Genomic DNA, 19984 nt, shown 5'->3' with positions numbered 1-19984 from the left:
TTACCTGTGGTCCCGAGGCTCAAGTTCGCTCGCGGGGTGCTGCCCACGGGCTCTCTGCGGTGGCAGCAACCGGGAAGATCTGCGCCGCCTCTTCCGGGAGCCTCCGTGCACCAGGGTTCCTGAGTCCCCATTCTTTATGGCCTCAGATAATATCAGCATTCAAATTTTGGGTTTAAGTTTCTAACATACAGTCTTTGGGAGGAGCACATTCATGCTAGCCAGAGCCTAAACTTTTTCATGTTTTAGTTTTCTCTGTTAGCATAGTGTCTGGCATGTAATTGACAGAGTTTGAACATACTGTGGATATATGATCTTCAGTTGATTAGCTGTAGCCATGTACTACATAACAGGATTCAGACAGAGGTAGACCAAATATACAGTGATATATACCATAGAACCTAGAGTCATAGTAGGCTTTGCTGCTAGGATTTTATAAGTAACACTTGTAGGTTCACACAATAATGATCATACCTCATGACATGTTTCTCAGAACAGTCTTGTTAAATGGCACCTGACAATAATACCATTTCTAAGATGGGTGTGTCACAGCGTACTTTATACTTTATTTTTTCCTTCACAGGATCCATTCTGATCTGAATAATAATTGTGGCTTGCAGGATGTTTGGGGTGGGGTGTTGACTGTAGGAGTAGAGTACCTCATTCCTGAAAGGTTAACCTCTCACAGAGAGGTTCATATCATACATGGAAGGAAGTTTCAAGGTTGGTCTGACTTCAGGATGCATCCAAGCCCCACTGCTTTCCACAGTTTCTTTGCCATTCCCGGCATGATGAAGTCTTCCTTAAAGCTTCGAGATAGCTTCAGGACTTGAAGTATATGTTGATTCAAAGAGGGAAGAAAATACTATTTTTTCTTTATCATTTTTTTTCCATAAAGAGAAAATGTTCTCCAATGCTTTCTAACATCTTTCCCTACTGGTTTCATTGACCATGACTTAGTTTTGTACTTGTGTAAGATATAATACAGTGACTGTGGTTGTGGTTGGCCTAGGCCAGTCAGGAGTAGGTGGCCTAGTAGAGAATTATCACAGGAATTCTCTGGAGTCTGCTGACACGGTGAAGAATGGTGGGTGTGAAGGAAGGAGTGAACAGTATCCACTGTAGGCGTTGTCTGCTGGTCTCTGGCCTTCTCCTCTGAAAAGTTGAGGCCGTTCTAGGAGGAGAAAAGATGAGGTACACTGTTTCCCCTGAGGTTTTGGTTAGTGACATTTTATTAATTAACTCACTTATTCTTAAAATAGAAATTCAGTGGAGTGCCCATGCCTCTTCTGTCATACTTAGTTTTGGGGAAGCAGCTGAATAATCAGTGGCCCTTGCATTCAGGTGGGCAGCTGGCCTACAGTCTGTGTACAGGTAGTGGAAGTGTGGGGTGAGGAAAGAGTTAACTCTGAAATTCACTGATTTTAGGCAATTTATTTTTTAACAGATGGTTTGAGACATGTGGATTTGTGATATGAAGTCATTTGAAAAACTCCTTTGGGGTAAGTTGATGATAATTGGGAATTATGATTTCAAAGTTATACTTCTCTGTAGATATTGAAACTTATACCATTGGATTTTATGACTTATGGTCATGTATTAGAAAGGACTTGTTGTTTTAGGTTGTTTTTTTTATAGTCCTGGCTAACCGAAAACTCACAGAAACCCACTTCCCCCTCATTCCCAAGCTGAGATTAAAGACATGTGTCACCATGCTCAGCACTAGAATGATTCTGTACTAAGTTCTTACTTTAATAAAATTTGAGAAATATAGCAGTCAAGTATAGTCAGTATTACTTTATTAGTATGTTTATATTTGTTATTAGCAAGTCAGTTTGAAGACCAAGCTCAGAAAAGAACTTTTAGCTAGGACTAAACTTAAATCTTCTCATGTGACTGGAAATCATTGACAGTACTAGTGTGGAAGATACTGGAGTAAAGTTTGTCTTGAGCTTCTGTGTTCCAGAAGGTCATTTCATTGCATCAGTGCGAATGTAAAAGAATCCTGATTGTTTCATCTAAGAAAGCAGCTCTAGAAATACCACTTACTGTTTACTGAGTGCGTTTTTGCAGTCAGACTATAAGGGGAGTGTATTTTCTTTTAAAGAAACAATGAGGCCACATGGGTTTTGGTGTTTGTTGCAAATAAAATAACTGACACAGTTATTTTCTGTATAAAGAATTTTACAGAAAGAAAAAGACAGAACACATTATTACCTAGTAGAGTATTGGGGCGGATTTCAGTAGGTATGTGAGAAAAGAAATGGAATGATCCCCAGTTCCAGCAGAGACAGAACACCCAGGACAAAGCTGGGTGCGGTGCTGCACAGATGGACTCCTGGACGGTGGGAGATGAGGCAGGAGGGTCTGCGGTTGGAGGCTAGCCTAGGTTAGACGGTAATACCCGCTCTCAGCAGACAGACCAGACATGTGGCTACAGACAATACTGATTACACACAAACTATCAAAATAAAGTCTCCCGTCAACAGTGTTGTTAACGTAAATACAACAAACTTCGGAAAGTATATGTTTCTTCTGACTGGGCACCCAGACTGCGTGTTGGAGATCTGGGATTCTTGTGATGATGACTCAGGAGCCAAGAAGAGTTTTCACATCTTTAAGTGGATTGTTAAGTAAAAACTATTTGTAATACGAAATTGAATTTCAGTGTTTGTAAGTAAATGGTTGGGATGTTGCTGGATTCATTTATGGCCGTTTTCTTCCTACAACACCAGAATTCAAAAGAAGTTTACCATCTGACCCTTTGCCAAAACAGTTTGCTAATCACTGCCCAAAGTAATTTCTCTGGTACCTGTGCTGAGATCTGGTTGCCACAAAGTGCTCAAAATAACAGAAACGGGTATTGAAGTATGGTCCGTCTGTCCTGAATGACTATAAAAATACTTGAGCACTAACAATGGAATATAGCTCTGATAATAGTTTATGGCAGTCGTGAGATTTTACTTTACAGTGTTTGAAGAGGGTTTTTATTTTTTAGATTTATTTATTTTATGTCTATGAGTACATATGAGTGCTCTATCTACATGTACACCTGCATGCCAGAAGAGGGTGTCAGATCCCATTACAGATGGTTGTGAGCCACCACCTGGGTGCTGGGAATTGAACTCAGGACATCTGGAAGAGCAGTCAGTGCTCTTAACCTCTGAGCCATCTCCTCAGCCTCCCTGAAGAGTTCTTTATATTTAGCATATATCATTTTATAAGTTGAGATATAAATTTTCAAGATAGTTAGAAGCTAAGGCAGCTTATCACCTTTAAAAACTGGTAAACTAGTCAATGTGCTCAACATTGCATGCCCCAGATAGACACACTTGATCTAGTAAGCTCCGTTAAGAGGCTACCCATATTCCAAGTTTGGTTTGTTCTCCTGACCTCTAAACTTGGGATAATAACTTGGAGAAATAGTTTAGTGATCACAATAGTGACTTTTTAAAATTCTGAGTAGTGTTTCTCTCTCTCTCTCTCTCTCTCTGTGTGTGTGTGTGTGTGTGTGTGTGTGTGTGTGTGTGTGTCTGCGTCTGTAAATCTATAATGCTCTCAAGTCTGAAACATTGAATGTAGATGATATACTCAAAATGTTTTAAATTTTGTAATGTTTCAAATTTAGTATTCTGGAGCTCAAAAAATTAGATCTGTGCAAATATTACAAATCTGAAAAGTTCTAAGACCTGGAACTGTTAGTTTCTGAAGCATTTTATTTAAAGGATGTTCAAAGATACTTTTAAAAAATTGCAGACAGGTTGTTAGGTAGACCTGCTTTTCTTTCTCCTTAGCTGTCTCAATGTGAAAAGACATGGTTTTTAGATATAAATGAACTGACAATAATATATATTAGTGTAATGGTTAGTAGGTCTTAAAGAATGGGTCTGGGGAAGTACTTAGTTGATAAAGGTCTTGCCTAGGATGCATGAGATCCTATATTTGATTCCTAGCTCATATAAACCTATTTGCCCACTTACAATCTCAGCACTAGAGTGTTAGAGGCAGGAGGAGTAGAAGTTTAAGGTCATTCTTGGCTCTTTAGGAGTTAGGCCCTCTTGGTCTACATGAGACCCTGGTTTGTTAGTGTCTTGGGTTTTGCCATCCCCCAACCCCCAACCTGCGGCCCTCTACTACATTAGCAGTCAGATTCTTGGCCAGATAGTCTTTCATGTGAAATGGCTCAAATATAAATCTACATACCTAGCTTCTGTGGGGAGAGCCATTGTTTTGTGACATTGTGTTCTGTAATCCTTTGCTTTTTAAAAGTCACTACTCACTGCATGTGACATAATCAAATGTCATATTGGATAGACGTGATGTTGAGGCAGAAAAAGTCTGTAGCACCCTTGATTTCTCTCACCTTGCTGTCAAAAAATGGTGTTCTGATGATGTAGGAGATCAAAGTCCCCAGAGATGTGAGCAGAAGTAATTTTATGTTGCAAGTATCATTTAGTACTTCTTTGGGTGACTGTCTGGCTGTTGTCTAGCAGCCTTGTAAAGAATCACTAGGTGTTTCATAGGTGAACAGCTCACATGCCCGGACTGTTCAGCTCACTCACCTTTGCTGCCACCCTTCCCAGAAGCTGCACAGCACCTGCCAGTCTTGCGTACATGGCTTTCAGTGTGGGTCCATGTACAAAGTTCTCCTCAGTTTTCTTGATTGAATACACTTGATTTGTTTCTGTCCTAGCCAGTGCAACACTAGCTTTTGTGTTAGTTATTCAGTGACATGATTCTCAGACTGCTCCAGGACTCTCCAAGGTAAACATTGACTTGTTAGAAACAATTTAGTCAGGGTGTCCCTGTCACTCTCTAATAACAATAGAAGAGTGTGGTGCAATGTAGAAGAGAGGGAAGTGGAGTGTAGGAGTAAGTTAGAGTCCCTTCCCTTCCCTTCCCTGCAGTGTGTTCTGGCACTGTTTTCTAGGTGAGTAGTAACTTGAAGTTTGTACATAGAATTTGGTGGGGAAAAGAGGACAGAATTAGCCTGAAAGACTGCAGTACCAGCTGGAGGAGAACTGGATATTCAGATTGGCAGCATTGTTTGCTGCAGATCTTGGCTGATTAATTGTTACTGCTTTTGAGTTGCTTAGGATTCAGTAAAACAGTTGGAGAGGAAGGAAGTTAGGACCCATGTTTCGATGAGACTGAAGCTTACTGCTGCTTTAGTTTGCATACCCAGCTATAAGAAAATAAGCACAGTTGCACATTTTTATTGGCTATTTAGATTTCTCTTCTGCAAATGCCTGTTTATACCCGTTTTCCCTTTTCCTGTTGGATATTGCTCTGTAAGAGTTACTTATATAAGAATTTTCTTGTTAATGAAATTAATTCATATCTTAATATATATAATGTTAAATTAATCATATGGTCCGTTTCCTAGGTATTGAGTTTAAGAGTCTTTTCTCCCTTTTTCTCTTTTTAGGATATGACTGTGATTTCTGATGAAACCAGATTGGAATAATTTTCATGATATTTGTATATTTATATATATATATATTTTAAAATTTTACATTTGACTTAAAGTGCCATGAGAAAATTTGCATATTGCAAGGTGGTTCTAGCCACCTCCTTGGTTTGGGTACTCTTGGATATGTTCCTGCTGCTTTACTTCAGTGAATGCAACAAATGTGAAGAGAAGAAGGAGCGAGGGCTTCCTGCTGGGGACGGTGAGTGCCTGTGCAGCTGCTTCCTAAGCGTCGCGGTCGCCTGCACTGTGTTTAAAGTCAGATCTGTGAGATGAGTAGTAACCCACCACCCATGTGGTGATTGTATCTCTAACAGTATTGTGGTTGGTTCTTCTGACAGTTGAATGATAAAAGTGTCAGTTGACCTGCTCAGTTTAGTTTTTTTAATTTGATAATAAATGTAATTTCCTACAAATTACATTTCCAAATGACATAGGGAATCTCATAGTTGGAACTACTAAAATTGTGCTGAAGATGGTCTAATGCCATAATGCAGAGTGAAACATTGAAGTTTGTGTGCAGGTATCAAGTCTTCTGCTTGACTCTTGTTCTCTAGAGCAGTGGTTCTGAATCGTCTAATGCTGCACCCTTTTAACCCAGTTCCTCCTTCTGTGGTGAACCCCAACTATAAAATTATTTTCATTGCTACTTCATAACTGTAATTTTTATATTGTTACGAATCATAATATAAATATCTGTGTTTTCCAGTGGTCTTAGATGATCCCTGTGAAAGGATTATTCAGTACTCTCACTTTATTTGTTTGCTTTAGTTTTGTTTGTTTTTTGAGAGAGTTTCTTTGTCCTGGAACTCTCTCTGTAGACCAGGCTGTCCTCAAACTCAAGAGATCCACCTGCTTCTGCCTCCCAAGTGCTGGAACTAAAGGTGTGCACCACCGTGCCTGGCTTGGCATTTTACTCTTTGAAGAAATGATACGTAGTTATTCTTCCAGTACTAATTTTCTTTGACTCTTTAATTTTTATAAGGAGGAAGTTACTTGGTTCTCCAAAATTTGTGATCTAAAAGCTATTTGTGTTAGGAACTGTGCCTGTTTAGTTGTAATTGTTATAGATAGGTTTATATAACCAGCTCTGCTTAGTTGCTGGAGCAGGATATTAGTAATACCTAGGTTAGTCCCATCAATCTGCTTATAAGTTCACAAAATGCTACCTTTGTAGTTCTTCTGCTTCACAACATTTCTGAGTTACAAAACACGGCCTTCTTCCTTGGTATTAGAGCTGTGTACCCTGTTCCCTTGAGACCAGAGGGCAAGTGTTACCTCCCACTGGTAAGAGCTGCTGTTCTTTGTGTTTTGTAAAGATGTATTTATTTATTTTATGTGAGTACATTGTCTTCAGAGACCAGAGGATCCCATTACAGATGGTTGTGAGCCACTATGTGATTGCTGGGAATTGAACTCAGGACCTCTGGAAGAGTAGTCAGTTCTCTTAATTGCTGAGCCATTTCACCAGCCTGAAACTGTTGTTCTTTTCCCAGAGTGACTTTCCCCTCCTTTGATGTTCAGTTAGAGTTGGAGCTTCTGGTTTCTGTCTGGAATGCAGAGGCTTAAAAGCAAGAGAAAATAGAGACTCTGTAGCACATCAAAACTCTCTTGGAGAACGTGTTCAAATTCTCTGATAGGTGCTGGACAAGAACAGAAAAGGTTTGAGCTGGAGAGGTGGCTTGGCAGTTAAGAGCACACTAGAAGCTCCTGCAGAGGACCTGGGTTCAGTTCCCTGCATCTATACCGTGACTCACACCATCTGTAACTCTAGTTCCAGCGAATTTGACACTTACTGTAATGCAAAGCACTCATACATATAAAATAAAATAAATACATCTAAAAATAACTGCTACCTTGAAGAAACTTGTCAAAGGTGAGCATGGTGCCTACACAGTAAGCAGAACGGGGGTCTTGTGGCATGCAGCAGACTCTGGCTCATCTGCAGACAGTGGCACACCCTCAAAGGAGTTCAGACAAGGTGTGAAGTCTTCTAACAAGCCTGGGACTTTTGAATGAATTAGTGGTTGTGTGCTAGAAGAGACTGTCTAGAAGAGACATGGGTGCATAGACTAGTTGCAGCCTATCGTGAAAGTTTGAAAGAAAGAAAAGTCTAAGTCTACCCTCATGTCTCCTTGGTCAGACAGATTGGTGATGCAGACTCCCTATTGGAGGAGCAGCTTGGGTGAAACTCTGGGTCTTAGAAGGTTAGGAGTAGGCTTTGTGCAAGTATTACCGAGGTGCACTTTGCTTTCCTCTCCTTCCCTTCGCACACATCTGCACACAACGCTGAGTTTTCTTTCTTTCTTTCTTGTTTGTTTGTTTGTTTGTTTCTTTCTTTCTTTTCCCATTTTCTTCTTTGGTCATTTAAATGCTGGGATGTTTGGCAAGATGAATTGTTTGTGGTATGTTTGGTAATAAGGTTTCTGATGACCCTTGTAAATGCCATTTCAAAGAATGCAAACATGGAAGGCAGTGATTGGGTGCAAACATGGAAGGCAGTGATTAGGTGTAAACATGGATGGCAGTGCTTGTGTACTATTGAAAAACAGAAGTTCAGCTTCTTTAGGACACTTCAGCATGAAGGAAGCGGATAATACCGTGTTATAGAAATATCTGTGCACATCTGTGTGTATGTACATTGAGAGAGGATTTTGGTAAAGGGGGGGAAGAGGAAATTATCAACAGGTAGGACAGTGTGGTATTGAAATCACAAAAAAAGGGTTATTCTTGAAGATCCTAAGGTTAATATCGTTTTGAAACATTAGCGACATAGACTTCAAAGAAAAGGAACAACTTTTGTACAAAAATTCAAAGTAATGGAGTAATAGGTTGGAAATAACAGCATGAAACAAGGTGATAACGCCTTCCTTATGGAATAAAGACTGAACAATCTCAGAAAAGGTGATGGGGTTCATGAGCTGTGGAGGAGAGCTGGATGTGAGTCAGATCCTAAGGGGTATAGGATGAAGTAGTTTTGTGATGGTGAGCAGTGGGAGAGCATCACTTTGGAGAAACATGCTAGCTTTCTGCCACTGTGGCAATATGAAAGGTAACTCACTGTTCTTTTAGCCATGACGAGGCCAGTGCATCATGACTAGGGCACAGTGTGTAGTTCACTGTGGAAGCTGTTCACCCATGATGGCCAGGAAACAGTGAAGGGGTGGGGTGGGGACAGGATGTGAACATCCCCTTCAAGGATACATATTAGATGCTAGTCTCATCTCTTAAAGGTTCACTTGCTTGGCAGACAATAGTCAGGATTCATTTTTTTAAAAACTATATTATTTGAGACTCCTATGATTTCAAATATTTTAATCTCTATCTTAAAATCACAGCAACAATGAGAAAATTATTTTTTTTTCTTAGTGAATTTGTGGATACATTTTATATTCTTGAGAGTTGTTGGAAACACACTGAATAACTTCATAATTTGCAGCTCTGGTGTTCTTTCTGCTCTTCTGCTCTTAAGATCTCTGCTGAAAGAATTCCAACAGAACAAGCAGACTAGTGTCAACAGTCTGTTACAAAGTGAACTGGGCCACCCTCAAGAGATGAGAAAGTGCAGTGGCCAAAGGGACCGTGGCAGAGTAGGACACTGAGAGCGGCCAGTGAAACCACTGTGCTCACCTACAGATTCTCACAGGCCTTGTACTGTTCTTAAAGTGTCTGTACCATGTTGTTCTTGTCTTCGGGTTACTGACAGACCCATCTTTCAGACAGTTTAGAATGTTACAGTTCTACCCAGAACCAGGGATATAACTCATTCTTATGGATGGTAGTCATTTAATAGAACAAATTGTTTTAAAAAGTGAATTTATAAAAATCACGTTTATAAATGGAGGTGGGAGTAGAGGAAGCACCTTTCCTTCACAAAGCCCTACTACGTCTCATTCTTTCTGTCCCTGTGTGTGTGTGTGTGTGGGTGCGTGTGCCAAGGTTGTGTGACAGAGTCGGAGGACAACTTTTGGGAGTTGTTTTTAGCCTCCCCTGCTCTTGTTTGAGGGTGTTTTTTGTTTTTTGTTTGTTTGGTTGGTTGGTCTCTGCTACTGTGCTCCATGCTGACTGACCCTTTCCGTGCCTGGGTGATTGTCCTGTCTCTTTTTCTTCCCAGCTCTCTTTAGGAGGGCTAGTATTGCAGATGTGAGCTCATCTAATGATCCAGGGTTTCAGGGATGGAATTGTGTTATCCAGCTTGTGTGGCAGGCACTTTAAACACCGGGCCATTCACCTGACCCTGTACTGTCTTTCAGTGATATTTTAGAGTTTAGTAAGGGGAGCTGTGGTCATGTTTCCTTCTTCCACATGAGATTTCAGTTGTGGGGAATCTGGTGCATATGTGTGTGACGTCTGTATGTGACACACAGAAACCCAAGTTGATGTCTGCTGTCTTCCTTTATCACTTAGCATCTTAATTTTATTTTATTTTTTTGGCTTTTGGAGACATGGTTTTTCTGTGTATCCCTGGCTGGCCTGGAACCCACTATGTAGATCAGGCTGGCCTCAAACACAAGAGATCTTCCTGCTTCTGCCTCCTGAGTGCTGAGATTATAGGTGAGTGACACTACTGGCCCTCAACCAGGGCCCTTATTTTTTGAGATAGGGTCCCTTAACCTGAAGTTCACTTATTGGGCAAAATTATCTGGCCAGCAATGCTCCAGAGCTCCCGTTACCTCCCCAGCACTGAGAGTGCAGCCACATGCGAGCCGCTCCACTCAGCTGACTGGCTGACGTTACCACTTTCATTAACAGTTCAAGGAGAGTCAACTGTGATAGTTCTTTTTATCACTGTTTATCACTCACTAGTGTGCTAAAAGATAGGGAGAGAGAACAGGGCTGACTTTTAAGGAAGGATGAACAAACCTCTGCCCTATAGATCCTGTGGTCATAGAGCATGTCCAAGGACAAGGACAAGAACAACAAACCATGGAGCACGCGGTCTTCTGCTCATTGTCCACAGAATCCCTAAGACCAAACATGAATACAGCTCACTAGGAGGACCTTGAGGAACCAGGGGCAGTTTTAAGTTTAGTCGTATTTTGCACCAGTGTTGTATGTGTCGTGTGCAGTGTGTACATGGGAGGTGACCTCCAGGACTGGGTCACTCCCTACTGTTCAGGTTCCAGGCATCAGACTTCCAAGACTGTGAGCTGAGTGGTGAGTGCTTTATCTGCTGAACTGTTAGCAGCCGTGACAACCGAGAGCCTGCGGTTTCAGTCCTCGGTTTTATAAGCTGCGTATTATAAGAGAGGCTCTCTTAGTGATCTGCAGGCCTGCTGCTAACCTCTGCCTGGCTGCTTTACAATGTTGGTCGTTGCCTTGTACTATCCCTCAGGCAGTCCCTGCTGACTGTAGTACGTGGGCAGATGCTGTCAATCCAAGACAATTCTGTTCCCTTGAACTCACCTTTATTGTGTAGACACACTTTCAGAAAACTTAAAAACTTACTGCTAGATATAAAACTTTTGGGCGTGAAATAAGCAAATGAGCTGGAGAGATGACTCAGCAGTTAAGAGCATTGCTCTTGTAGAAGACTGGGTTTGAATCTCAGAACACACATAATGGCTCACAACTGTCTATAACTTCAGTCCCAAGGAATCCGATGGCTTCTTCTGGTTGCCTGGGCACCAGGCATGCTGGTAGTACACATATATACCTGCAGGCAGAACACTCATACCCATAAAAATAAAAACAATAAACACATCATACCCAAAACTTAATTTTATGCCATTATTGATCTTATGCATTCTCTTATTTATCCTGTGTAGATGAGAAATTTAATACAATAACTTCAAAGTCTAGTGTATGCTACAACCCAGAATTTCTTGGAATATTTTTTATCTTAAAAGCATAGAAGACAGAGCAGTTTGAGCAAAAGCTCCTGGTCTAGCACTGTCCTTATTCACAGTACATTCACCACCATATCACATTACTTATGATTGGTTATTCAAGGTGCTCTCCAACATCTGTTGTAAAGCCCAGCATTTTCATTTGAACCTACATATTAGTTAAACCTACATAAAGCTCCTGTAAGACACTACTGAACTCTTGTAGAGTATGCATGTCTGAGTGATGGTTTACTGGGCTGTGCCCACATAGAGATTAGTAATCATAAGAGACAGTGGCTGATGAGAAACATGGGAGTCCTGGAAGGGCAGAGTATGTGGCAGTGGAGAGATGATTGTTTGTTCAGAGTCAGACATAAATGACCATGCCCAAGAACATGGATTCGTGTTGCCCCAATTGACATGTTTCACTGTCAGAGTGGTGACATGAGCTTCTCTTAGTCTCAGAACCAACAGAAGTTAGGTCAGCACACTTAGCAGAGTTGTTGGCAAGCAGGTTACCACAGAGTGGGGAGGCTCTGCAGTGCCCCACGAGTCTTAGTTGTTAGTGGTGTGCTTAGATTACATCTCAAAGATACCGGATAGTCAAAAAGTGACTAAAAATAGCCAAAGATAGTTTGGCTCTGGGCCTGCAGCATTCCAACTCCTCATAGTCTGATCAGTCAGACAACATTGTAATCTTCAACGCAGGTTTGGCTTTTGGGGACTAAAGGTTATAAGAATAACGAATGACTTTTTTAGAAAGGAAAGGGAAGCCATTTCAGTTGCCTTTAAAAGGTGGACTAGTAGTTTCCTGTGGTAAAGAAGATAGAACCAGGAAGCAGGATATCTGAGGAGGCAGCCTGCATGAACAACGGCAAGAGAGGCACAGACAGGCACAGACATTAGGCAGATGGAGGGAATGCTGAGGAGTGGCTAGTAGGCTTGGGAAGTTAGGGTCATTCCAGGAAGTGCAGTGAGGAGCAGTGAGGACTGCTTCAGTCTAGGAAGGCGGGAGGAATGGTCTCCCATACCTGCAAAGCTGTTTAGCACCAAATGAAGAGAATAAGGCTAAGAGGCCAGATGCTTCCTCAGCGTGGGCAGCCATACATTCTGGGAGCCCAGGTAAGGCTGCTCTGCTTGGTGAGGGCAGTTTTAACTTGAATGTTGTTACTCAGAAGCATGCATTAGTTGTTATGAAGTTGGTTTTCAGCTACGCTTCTTCTTTCTTTTTAGTTCTAGAGCTGGTGCAGAAGCCTCACGAAGGTCCTGGAGAAATGGGAAAACCAGTCGTCATTCCTAAAGAGGATCAGGAAAAGATGAAAGAGATGTTCAAAATCAACCAGTTCAACCTAATGGCGAGTGAGATGATTGCATTCAACAGATCCTTACCAGATGTGAGGCTAGAGGGGTAAGTATGCAGTTGCTGTGGATGGACGCATGCTTGTGTTCCCAACAAGTACTCACCTTAGGCTGGCAGCTCTGTCACCATTGCCGTTTAATTCTAGTGAAGCCTGAGTTGAGTGCTGATGAAGTAACTCCCCGGTCATTACTGTTCTGCTGACTCAGGAACTAGGAAAGCGGTTACTTTTCTTAATGAATTAGTAGTGGGTCCTAAACACTTTCAAAAATACTCATGTTTATCCTTTTATGAAAGATTTTAGGTGTCTGCACCTTGAGGCAGTGAAGTGTATAGTCCCACATGTACATTTTACTGAATTTCTATGTGTATGTACATAGCTGTGTAACATCATCTAAACCAAATAAAGTTCCTTTATTTACCTCCTCAGTTGTTTCTCCCACTTCCAGAGACAGCCATTGTTTTGACCCTTGTAAACTGAGATGATACACTTTCTGCATTATAGAAGACAAGAGTCTGACCTCTGCTGGAGAACACGGTGCCTATAGACAGCAGTACCAAACGGCATAAACCTCTGTAAGGGAAGCTGGAAGTGCGGCTCAGGAGCCCGCACTGCTCTTGTGGAGACCACAGTTCACTCCAGGCACCTACAAGGGGCAGCTCTCAACCACTTAGAATTCTAGCATCAGGACGATCTAACTCCCTTCTCTAGCCTCTCACGTGTACACTCACGTGTACATCACACACACACACACACACTCTCTCTCTCTCTCTCTCTCTCTCTCACAAAAAAATTTAAGAAAAATAAAGAAAAATCTAATAATTTAGATGTTATGTGCCTTTATAAGTAGATATTATAGGCATATTTAAATTTTAGATCAAAACCTTTGATGTCTTTAATCCCAGCACTTGGCAGGAATATCTGAGTTCAAGGCCAGCATGGTATACATAGTGAGTTATATGAGACTGTTTCAAAAACATAAAAACAACCAAACAAAACCCAGAAAATTTAAATTACCAGTTCCTACAAAATATAACTTGTTGGCTTATTTTTTTTCTTTTAGTCTATTTTATTTGGGTTCTTTTATCTCCACCTTCTGACCCTGATTCTTTCCAATACCCCAATACCAGGTAGAGAGAGAAGTTTATCGGGGAAAGGCGGCATAGATCTCTTTAAACTATTTCTTGCAGATGAGGGGCATTGAGTTCCTTGAGGCAAGTCCGTTTTTATCTAGTCAGGATATCTCCAACTTTCTGTCTCTTTTCTCTCAACCATCAGCAGTAGTAGTAACAGGAGCAGGAACCACCAGGAGAAACAGCCGCACCTTTTTTTCAGAGCATCCCCTCACCCTGTCTGGGGCCTGGCATTTTACCTTCTCCAGAGACCTCAGATTTAAACTGTCTGCAGCTGGCACAAGCACGACCCTGTCGGAGCAGCGTGCAGGAGGCAGATAGTCTGCTGCCTTAGAGAATATGAAGCAGCCCCATATCCCACACCTAGGATTAAATCAAAAACATGTTTACATAACATAGCTGGGTGTTTAAAGAAACCAAAACTCTCACTACAATAACTGGTGTGAGAGCAGAAACATTAAAGTAGTATACCTGTTAAATCTGTACATTATTTAAGGCCTTTATACAGAGACGTACATAAACAGTAACAAACTTCCAGTCATGCAGAGTCTGTCACTGAAATAAATTTTATGTATATCTAAGGAAGAAACAAAGCCAAGCTTTTACTAGAAAAAGAAGGAACATACCAGTGTCCATCATGAAGTCAGAGTGGTCAGTAAAATTAGATGGCAGCATACTAACCAGGAGTGTTAGCCTTACAAGTGAAAAGTTAAGTGAACCTAACAGTATGTAAATTCATACATCAAGCCAAACTGCTATTCATAGAGCGATGATTGAGCCATTTTAAAGTCATTGAAATTCACTACAGGGACCGAAAAAGGATGTGTTGATATGAATATTTCTTTAAATACAAGAAAATATTTTTTAAAATGTATTGTTGTCCTAATATCCTTAGGAACTTCGAAGGGCACTTTTTTAATCTGATCAGTAGGGCATCAGAACAGAGCAGCAGGCAAACCCCTACAACAAATAGCTGTGTTGAACTTTGCCCGAAAGATGAGGGCATGCAGAGTGCTTATGTCATTACTCCGTTCAGTGTCACCGGAGGTCTGCCAGGTGTGCTGTACGCCCAGCCCTCAGGAGCCTGAGGCAGGAAGGTTGAGAGGTTGAGGAAGCCTGGAGAGAGATACATAGACTCTGCCTCAGCCTTCTTCTCAGCCTCCCGTCCTGAGATGGTCACAGTAGAGGATTATAACCTTACGATTATAATCCATCCAACCCTATCCATCAGCGAGGCAGACGGTTGGCACGTGCTGGTTAGGCAGACTCTAGAAGATACTTTTAAGATATCTTTTTAGATATTATTAGAACATAACAAGTGTGTGTGTGTGTGTGTGTGTGTGTGTGTGTGTGTGTGTGTGTGTGTGTGCTCTATTCCTTGAAGGAATTTCTAAGTTGAGATTAAAGAAAGAAAGAAAGAAAATACCCTGTGTTCATGATCAGTACTATAAAGATGTTGATTCACTCAGGTTTGTTAATATAATGTAGTTATAGTCATAATTGTGTGAATATATATGGTGTGTATGTGTGTGTGTGTGTTGTATAATTTGATTAGCTGATTATTGCTTGTTTCACTGGAAATACAAAGAGCCAGGGGTTATTGTAAAATTATCAGGATTTCTCTAAAAGCTGTAGTAATCAAGATATCATAAAGTTTTTTATAAGAATAACATAGATCAGTGGAACAAAATAGGAAGTTTATCTCACATCCCATTCATACATGAACATTTCATTGATGACTGCAGATCACTGTGTAACCGTGAAAGGATGATCTTTTAAGCAACAGATACCTTTGAGTAAATCTCTTGTAATTAAGGACAAAAGAGAAATTGTACTTTTGCTTCCAGCATAGAAGACAGTTCGTATTCTGTGTATTATAAATATAAATACAAAGGCAGAGCCGTAAATGATTGCATGTGATACCTCTTTAAACTTGGAAAAGATTTTTTTAAGATTCATGTTATGTATATGAGTACAATTAGAGATGAGATAGGGACCAAACCTAAGGATGTGTTCATGCTAGGCCAAGTGCCCTACTATTGATTAGGACAACCAACCCCCTTAAAGAGTTTCTGTTTACTGAATAAGGGGGTATATTAAATCAAGTTATTGCTAAGGAGACTGTTTGTGGAATTTATAGCTAGTAAAGTGCTCAAATTCAGAAGTACAGTTCCTACATATCAATAAGAAAAATAACCCAGTAAAAAGATGTGAGATTTGAGCCAGGTGAAGGCAGGCAGATCTCTTGAGTTCAAGGCCAACTTGGCCTACAAAATGGGTTCTAAGCCAGTCAAGGCTACCCAGAGAAACCTTGTTGTAGGGTGGCTGGGGTGAGAGATTTGAGTATCATTTTACAGAAGGGATTATTCAAATAACTGAGGATATGACAAGTTACTCCAACTTGTAAATAATGATTTTAAAAACCAACTCAGTGGCAAATCATTTGATACTCTCATATACTACTGGAAAGTAATTTGGTATAGCCATATTGAAAATGTGGCCATTTATGCTAAAATCAGCATTTATATCCTTCACGGCTCAATAGATATCTTAGAAATACACACACACACACACACAAAGTAGTTGCACATATATGTATTACACACATAATAGTTCTACGTATATATTATATACACACATAAGTTGTATATAATGTATTATATACACACACACACATATGCACACACATACACATATTTAAAATTTAAATTGAAATCCAAAATTTAAAATCTCTAGCTTCTATTAGTGAAATAGAAGGTCTGTCATGGTGGTGCTTGCATTTAATGACAGCATTCAGAAAGCAGAGGCAGAAGGATCTGTGAGTTCAAGGCCTGCCTGGACTACACAGTGAGTTCAAAGCCAGTCAGGGTTACACAGTGAGACCCTGTCTTCAACAACAACAGTAAATAGGATAGGATACTTTATAGTAGTAGAAATGAGCAAAAGTCACATGTTTGTACCAACATAATAGCAATAACTGTATAATACAGAGAGTACTGTCTGTGAACCAGACAGAACAAACCAAGGAAAGCTTTAGGGTCACCGTAGCTTTTCTTCAAGGACAAATGAGACGGTAGCAGAGCGGTTGGTGGGACGGTGAGCGCTCTTCTCACCTAGTAGCAGTTAGGTGGTCATTGCTCTCTGCCAGTGCGTTCTGCTCACAGATACTGGGTGTGTTTGCTTTGTTTTTGCAGTTCCGGGAATCGAGCCCAGCAGATTTGATTTGTGCGCTCTGCCGTATTCCATAGTAGAATCACCTTGGGGTTGAGTGAGATGGGAAGCACTGGATAGCAGTGCATGTGAGATAAGGCAGTTGTGATGAGGTGAGGCCTGTGGGGAGGAGAGGGTAACAGTTGGTGGAAATGACCCAGCTGAGAGGGACACAGTTGTAAACAGTGTAAAAGGCAAAGGTTCTGGACATCGGTAGGTGAGAAGCTGTGGAGACAAGAGTAGATCATGGAAGCCCTCTACAGAGGAAAGAGCAGGTTCTATGGTCTAAATACTGATGGGACGGTGTTGGTGGCATTATAGAAGTTCTCTTCTGGAAGCTTTTTTATTTCTTTTGTGAAGTTGGAAACAAAGTCGTAAATGAGGAGGGCAAGGGTAGTTTTAGAAATCTGAGGCGTTAGAGTTTGAAGGAGTTGTCTAGGAAAGCTGAGCGGCAGCTCGAGTGTGAGGAGAGCCCTCGTGAGGGTTGTACTTAATTTAAATGGGGATCGTCCTGCCCTTGGATTTTGTGAGCTACATTGAATAACCCAAGGGCAGATGCACAACTAGGACAAGGTTGGTCAGAGCGAAGTTTTCATGAAGTCTGACCTCTTCTAGCCTTCTGTTTAATAGAGTTTTTATTCTATTCCCTCCTCTCCTGGGCACAGTCTGAGCGGATACAAATCTCAGCTTCCAGCTGGTGCTTTGGAGCTGTACATTTTGTCTCTGTTCACGTAGCACAGCATCTGAGTACGCTGCCATGGGCAGGGTGGACTCTCTTAGACTTGTTCATAGCTGTACAGTACTGTTTCGATTGAGCATTCATATTTCTCAGGTACAGCTGGTTCACCATTCGCTCCAGTTTGGTCTTTTGGACCAACTTATATATGATAGTCCCAATCTACCACTGGGGTTGGCATAATGGAATGCGATGCTTCCCTGGGACCTGTAGTAGGATGCTGCTCAGTTACAAACGTGGCTTTTTGTTCATCCTTAGTTCTCAGTTCTCCTTGAACACATTGCAGATGTGCATAGTAGACACACACAGAACACAGATTGTATTAATTGTATTAGTCCTTTCTCTATCAATAATGACAATAATAATAATAATAATAATAATAATAATAATAATAATAATACCACCACCACCACCACCACCAAGGCTGGTTATGAGATTTATTTACTTTAGTGTTTTTGAAGGTTCAAAGTCTACAGCTTGGCAAAGGTTCCCCATCAGAGTCCACCATGGCTGGAGTACATGTGAGAGGGATAACTCATGTGCTGAGACAGGAAAGCAGAGGAATTTAGGGTTGTCTCTTCGTTTTATAGTAACCTTGAGACCTCATTCACCTGAGACTGGTGGCTCCAAGTGTCTGCTTTACAGAGTGACTACCAAGATTAAAAACATGATACACAGGAGGCACTTAGTAAGGCTTCTTTTTTTGAAAAGCCGATTGGTTCTTGGGTGCAGTTTGAGCTTTATTTCATTCTTCATTAAAATGAATTAACCTAGCCACATGTGATAAACACCTTTAGCTCCCAGTTCTGGGAAGATCTCTGAGAGTTCCAGGAGATCTTGGTCTGCATATCAGGTCCCAGGCCAGCTAAGGCTGTATAGTGAGACCCTGTTTCAAAAAACAAACAAACATGAAAAAACAACAAATAAGTAAATAAAATGAATCAAACCAAAAGTCTGTATCAGGAGAACTTATTTTAAGAATATAGGGGGTTTGGGGATTTAGCTCAGTGGTAGAGCGCTTGCCTAGGGAAGCGCAAGGCCCTGGGTTCGGTCCCCAGCTCAAAAAAAAAGAACCAAAAAAAAAAAAAAAAAAAAGAATATAGGCAATATCTTTAAGATAATTTTTATTTAAATCTATTACTCTATATTAGTCTTACTTATTATACATGCAACATTAATCAGAACTTAAATGGAAAACCACTTATAGCCTCACCATTAGCACAGACTTTCTGTCGTTTTGTCGATATTCCCAGTACAGAGTCATTTACTGTAGTGTCTTAGGTCATCTTTGTAAAGGCATTTGCTTTGTCTCTAGGTGTAAAACTAAGGTGTACCCAGATAGCCTTCCTACGACAAGCGTGGTGATTGTCTTCCACAATGAGGCGTGGAGCACCCTCCTGCGAACAGTCCACAGCGTCATCAACCGCTCACCAAGACACATGATAGAAGAGATTGTTCTTGTAGACGATGCCAGCGAAAGAGGTAAATCCTGCCTTGTGTAATGCCAGTGATGTCAGACCTTGACCACTAATAGCTTGCAAACTATTGCTGTAACTTTACCCTAATAATAATTGTACGTAAACTTACAAGTTATCTAAAAATTCTTGCCATGTAAACTCACTCAGGGAAGTGTACCATTGCGAATCATAAAAGTATGATTTAGTGTTGTGCTGCATCCTAATCTGAGTGGAAGAAGGAACAATGCTTTAAAATGTGATACTGATGCTGAACAGGAAGAACCCACACAATTTAGTTAGAGTTTTCTCCATGGAAAGCTGCATTTCTGATCATGAGGGGAGAAATTTAGTTCTTAGTGATAGGAAGAACTTTTGACAGCAAAATGGAGTTCAGACTGGAGTTCTCTGGATTCTGCCTGTTTCCTTTTTTTCTAAATTTCAGGAATGATCTGTAGTTAGGTGCATAAAATAATTAAGCACGATTAGAATGTGGTGTGTACTCTGGCGTTTTTCTCACAAATGCCTGTCACATCTCTTGCTTCGATACCCTTCTGAGAATATCAGGATTTTTATAGATTTAGAATACCCTAATCTGTTTCATGAGACACTCTGAGGAAAAGCTACACTAATGGAAAAGTAACTTGGACCACCACTGTTGGTTCTGAATCCTCGGAGATTTCACGTTGTGAACACTGTAGAAAAGATAGAACTTGTTAAAATCAGAACCAGGTATTTCCCGATTGTCTTTCTTCCACACCCATCTATTTAGCACTCAGTGGTGTCATGTGTTGTGCT

The 19984-nt window shown here is 40.8% G+C and overlaps 1 protein-coding gene across 1 annotated transcript in view; it reads left to right on the top strand.

Annotated features, from left to right (window-relative positions):
* Positions 1-1444: 1444 nt before the first annotated feature.
* Positions 1445-19984, top strand: part of Galnt1 (polypeptide N-acetylgalactosaminyltransferase 1) — a 44860-nt gene continuing 26320 nt past the window's right edge. Inside the window, exons 1-4 of the mRNA XM_032886218.1 lie at positions 1445-1499; positions 5426-5669; positions 12529-12703; positions 19048-19214. Coding sequence (XP_032742109.1) covers positions 5531-5669; positions 12529-12703; positions 19048-19214 — 481 coding nt within the window. The 5' untranslated portion in view covers positions 1445-1499; positions 5426-5530. The remainder of the gene's footprint in view (positions 1500-5425; positions 5670-12528; positions 12704-19047; positions 19215-19984) is intronic.

Source organism: Rattus rattus, chromosome 15 (assembly GCF_011064425.1).
Source record: "Rattus rattus isolate New Zealand chromosome 15, Rrattus_CSIRO_v1, whole genome shotgun sequence".
In the NCBI taxonomy this organism is placed as follows: domain Eukaryota; kingdom Metazoa; phylum Chordata; class Mammalia; order Rodentia; family Muridae; genus Rattus; species Rattus rattus.
Note: the sequence above shows the minus strand (reverse complement) of the source record. Positions and strands in the feature narration are given on the sequence as shown.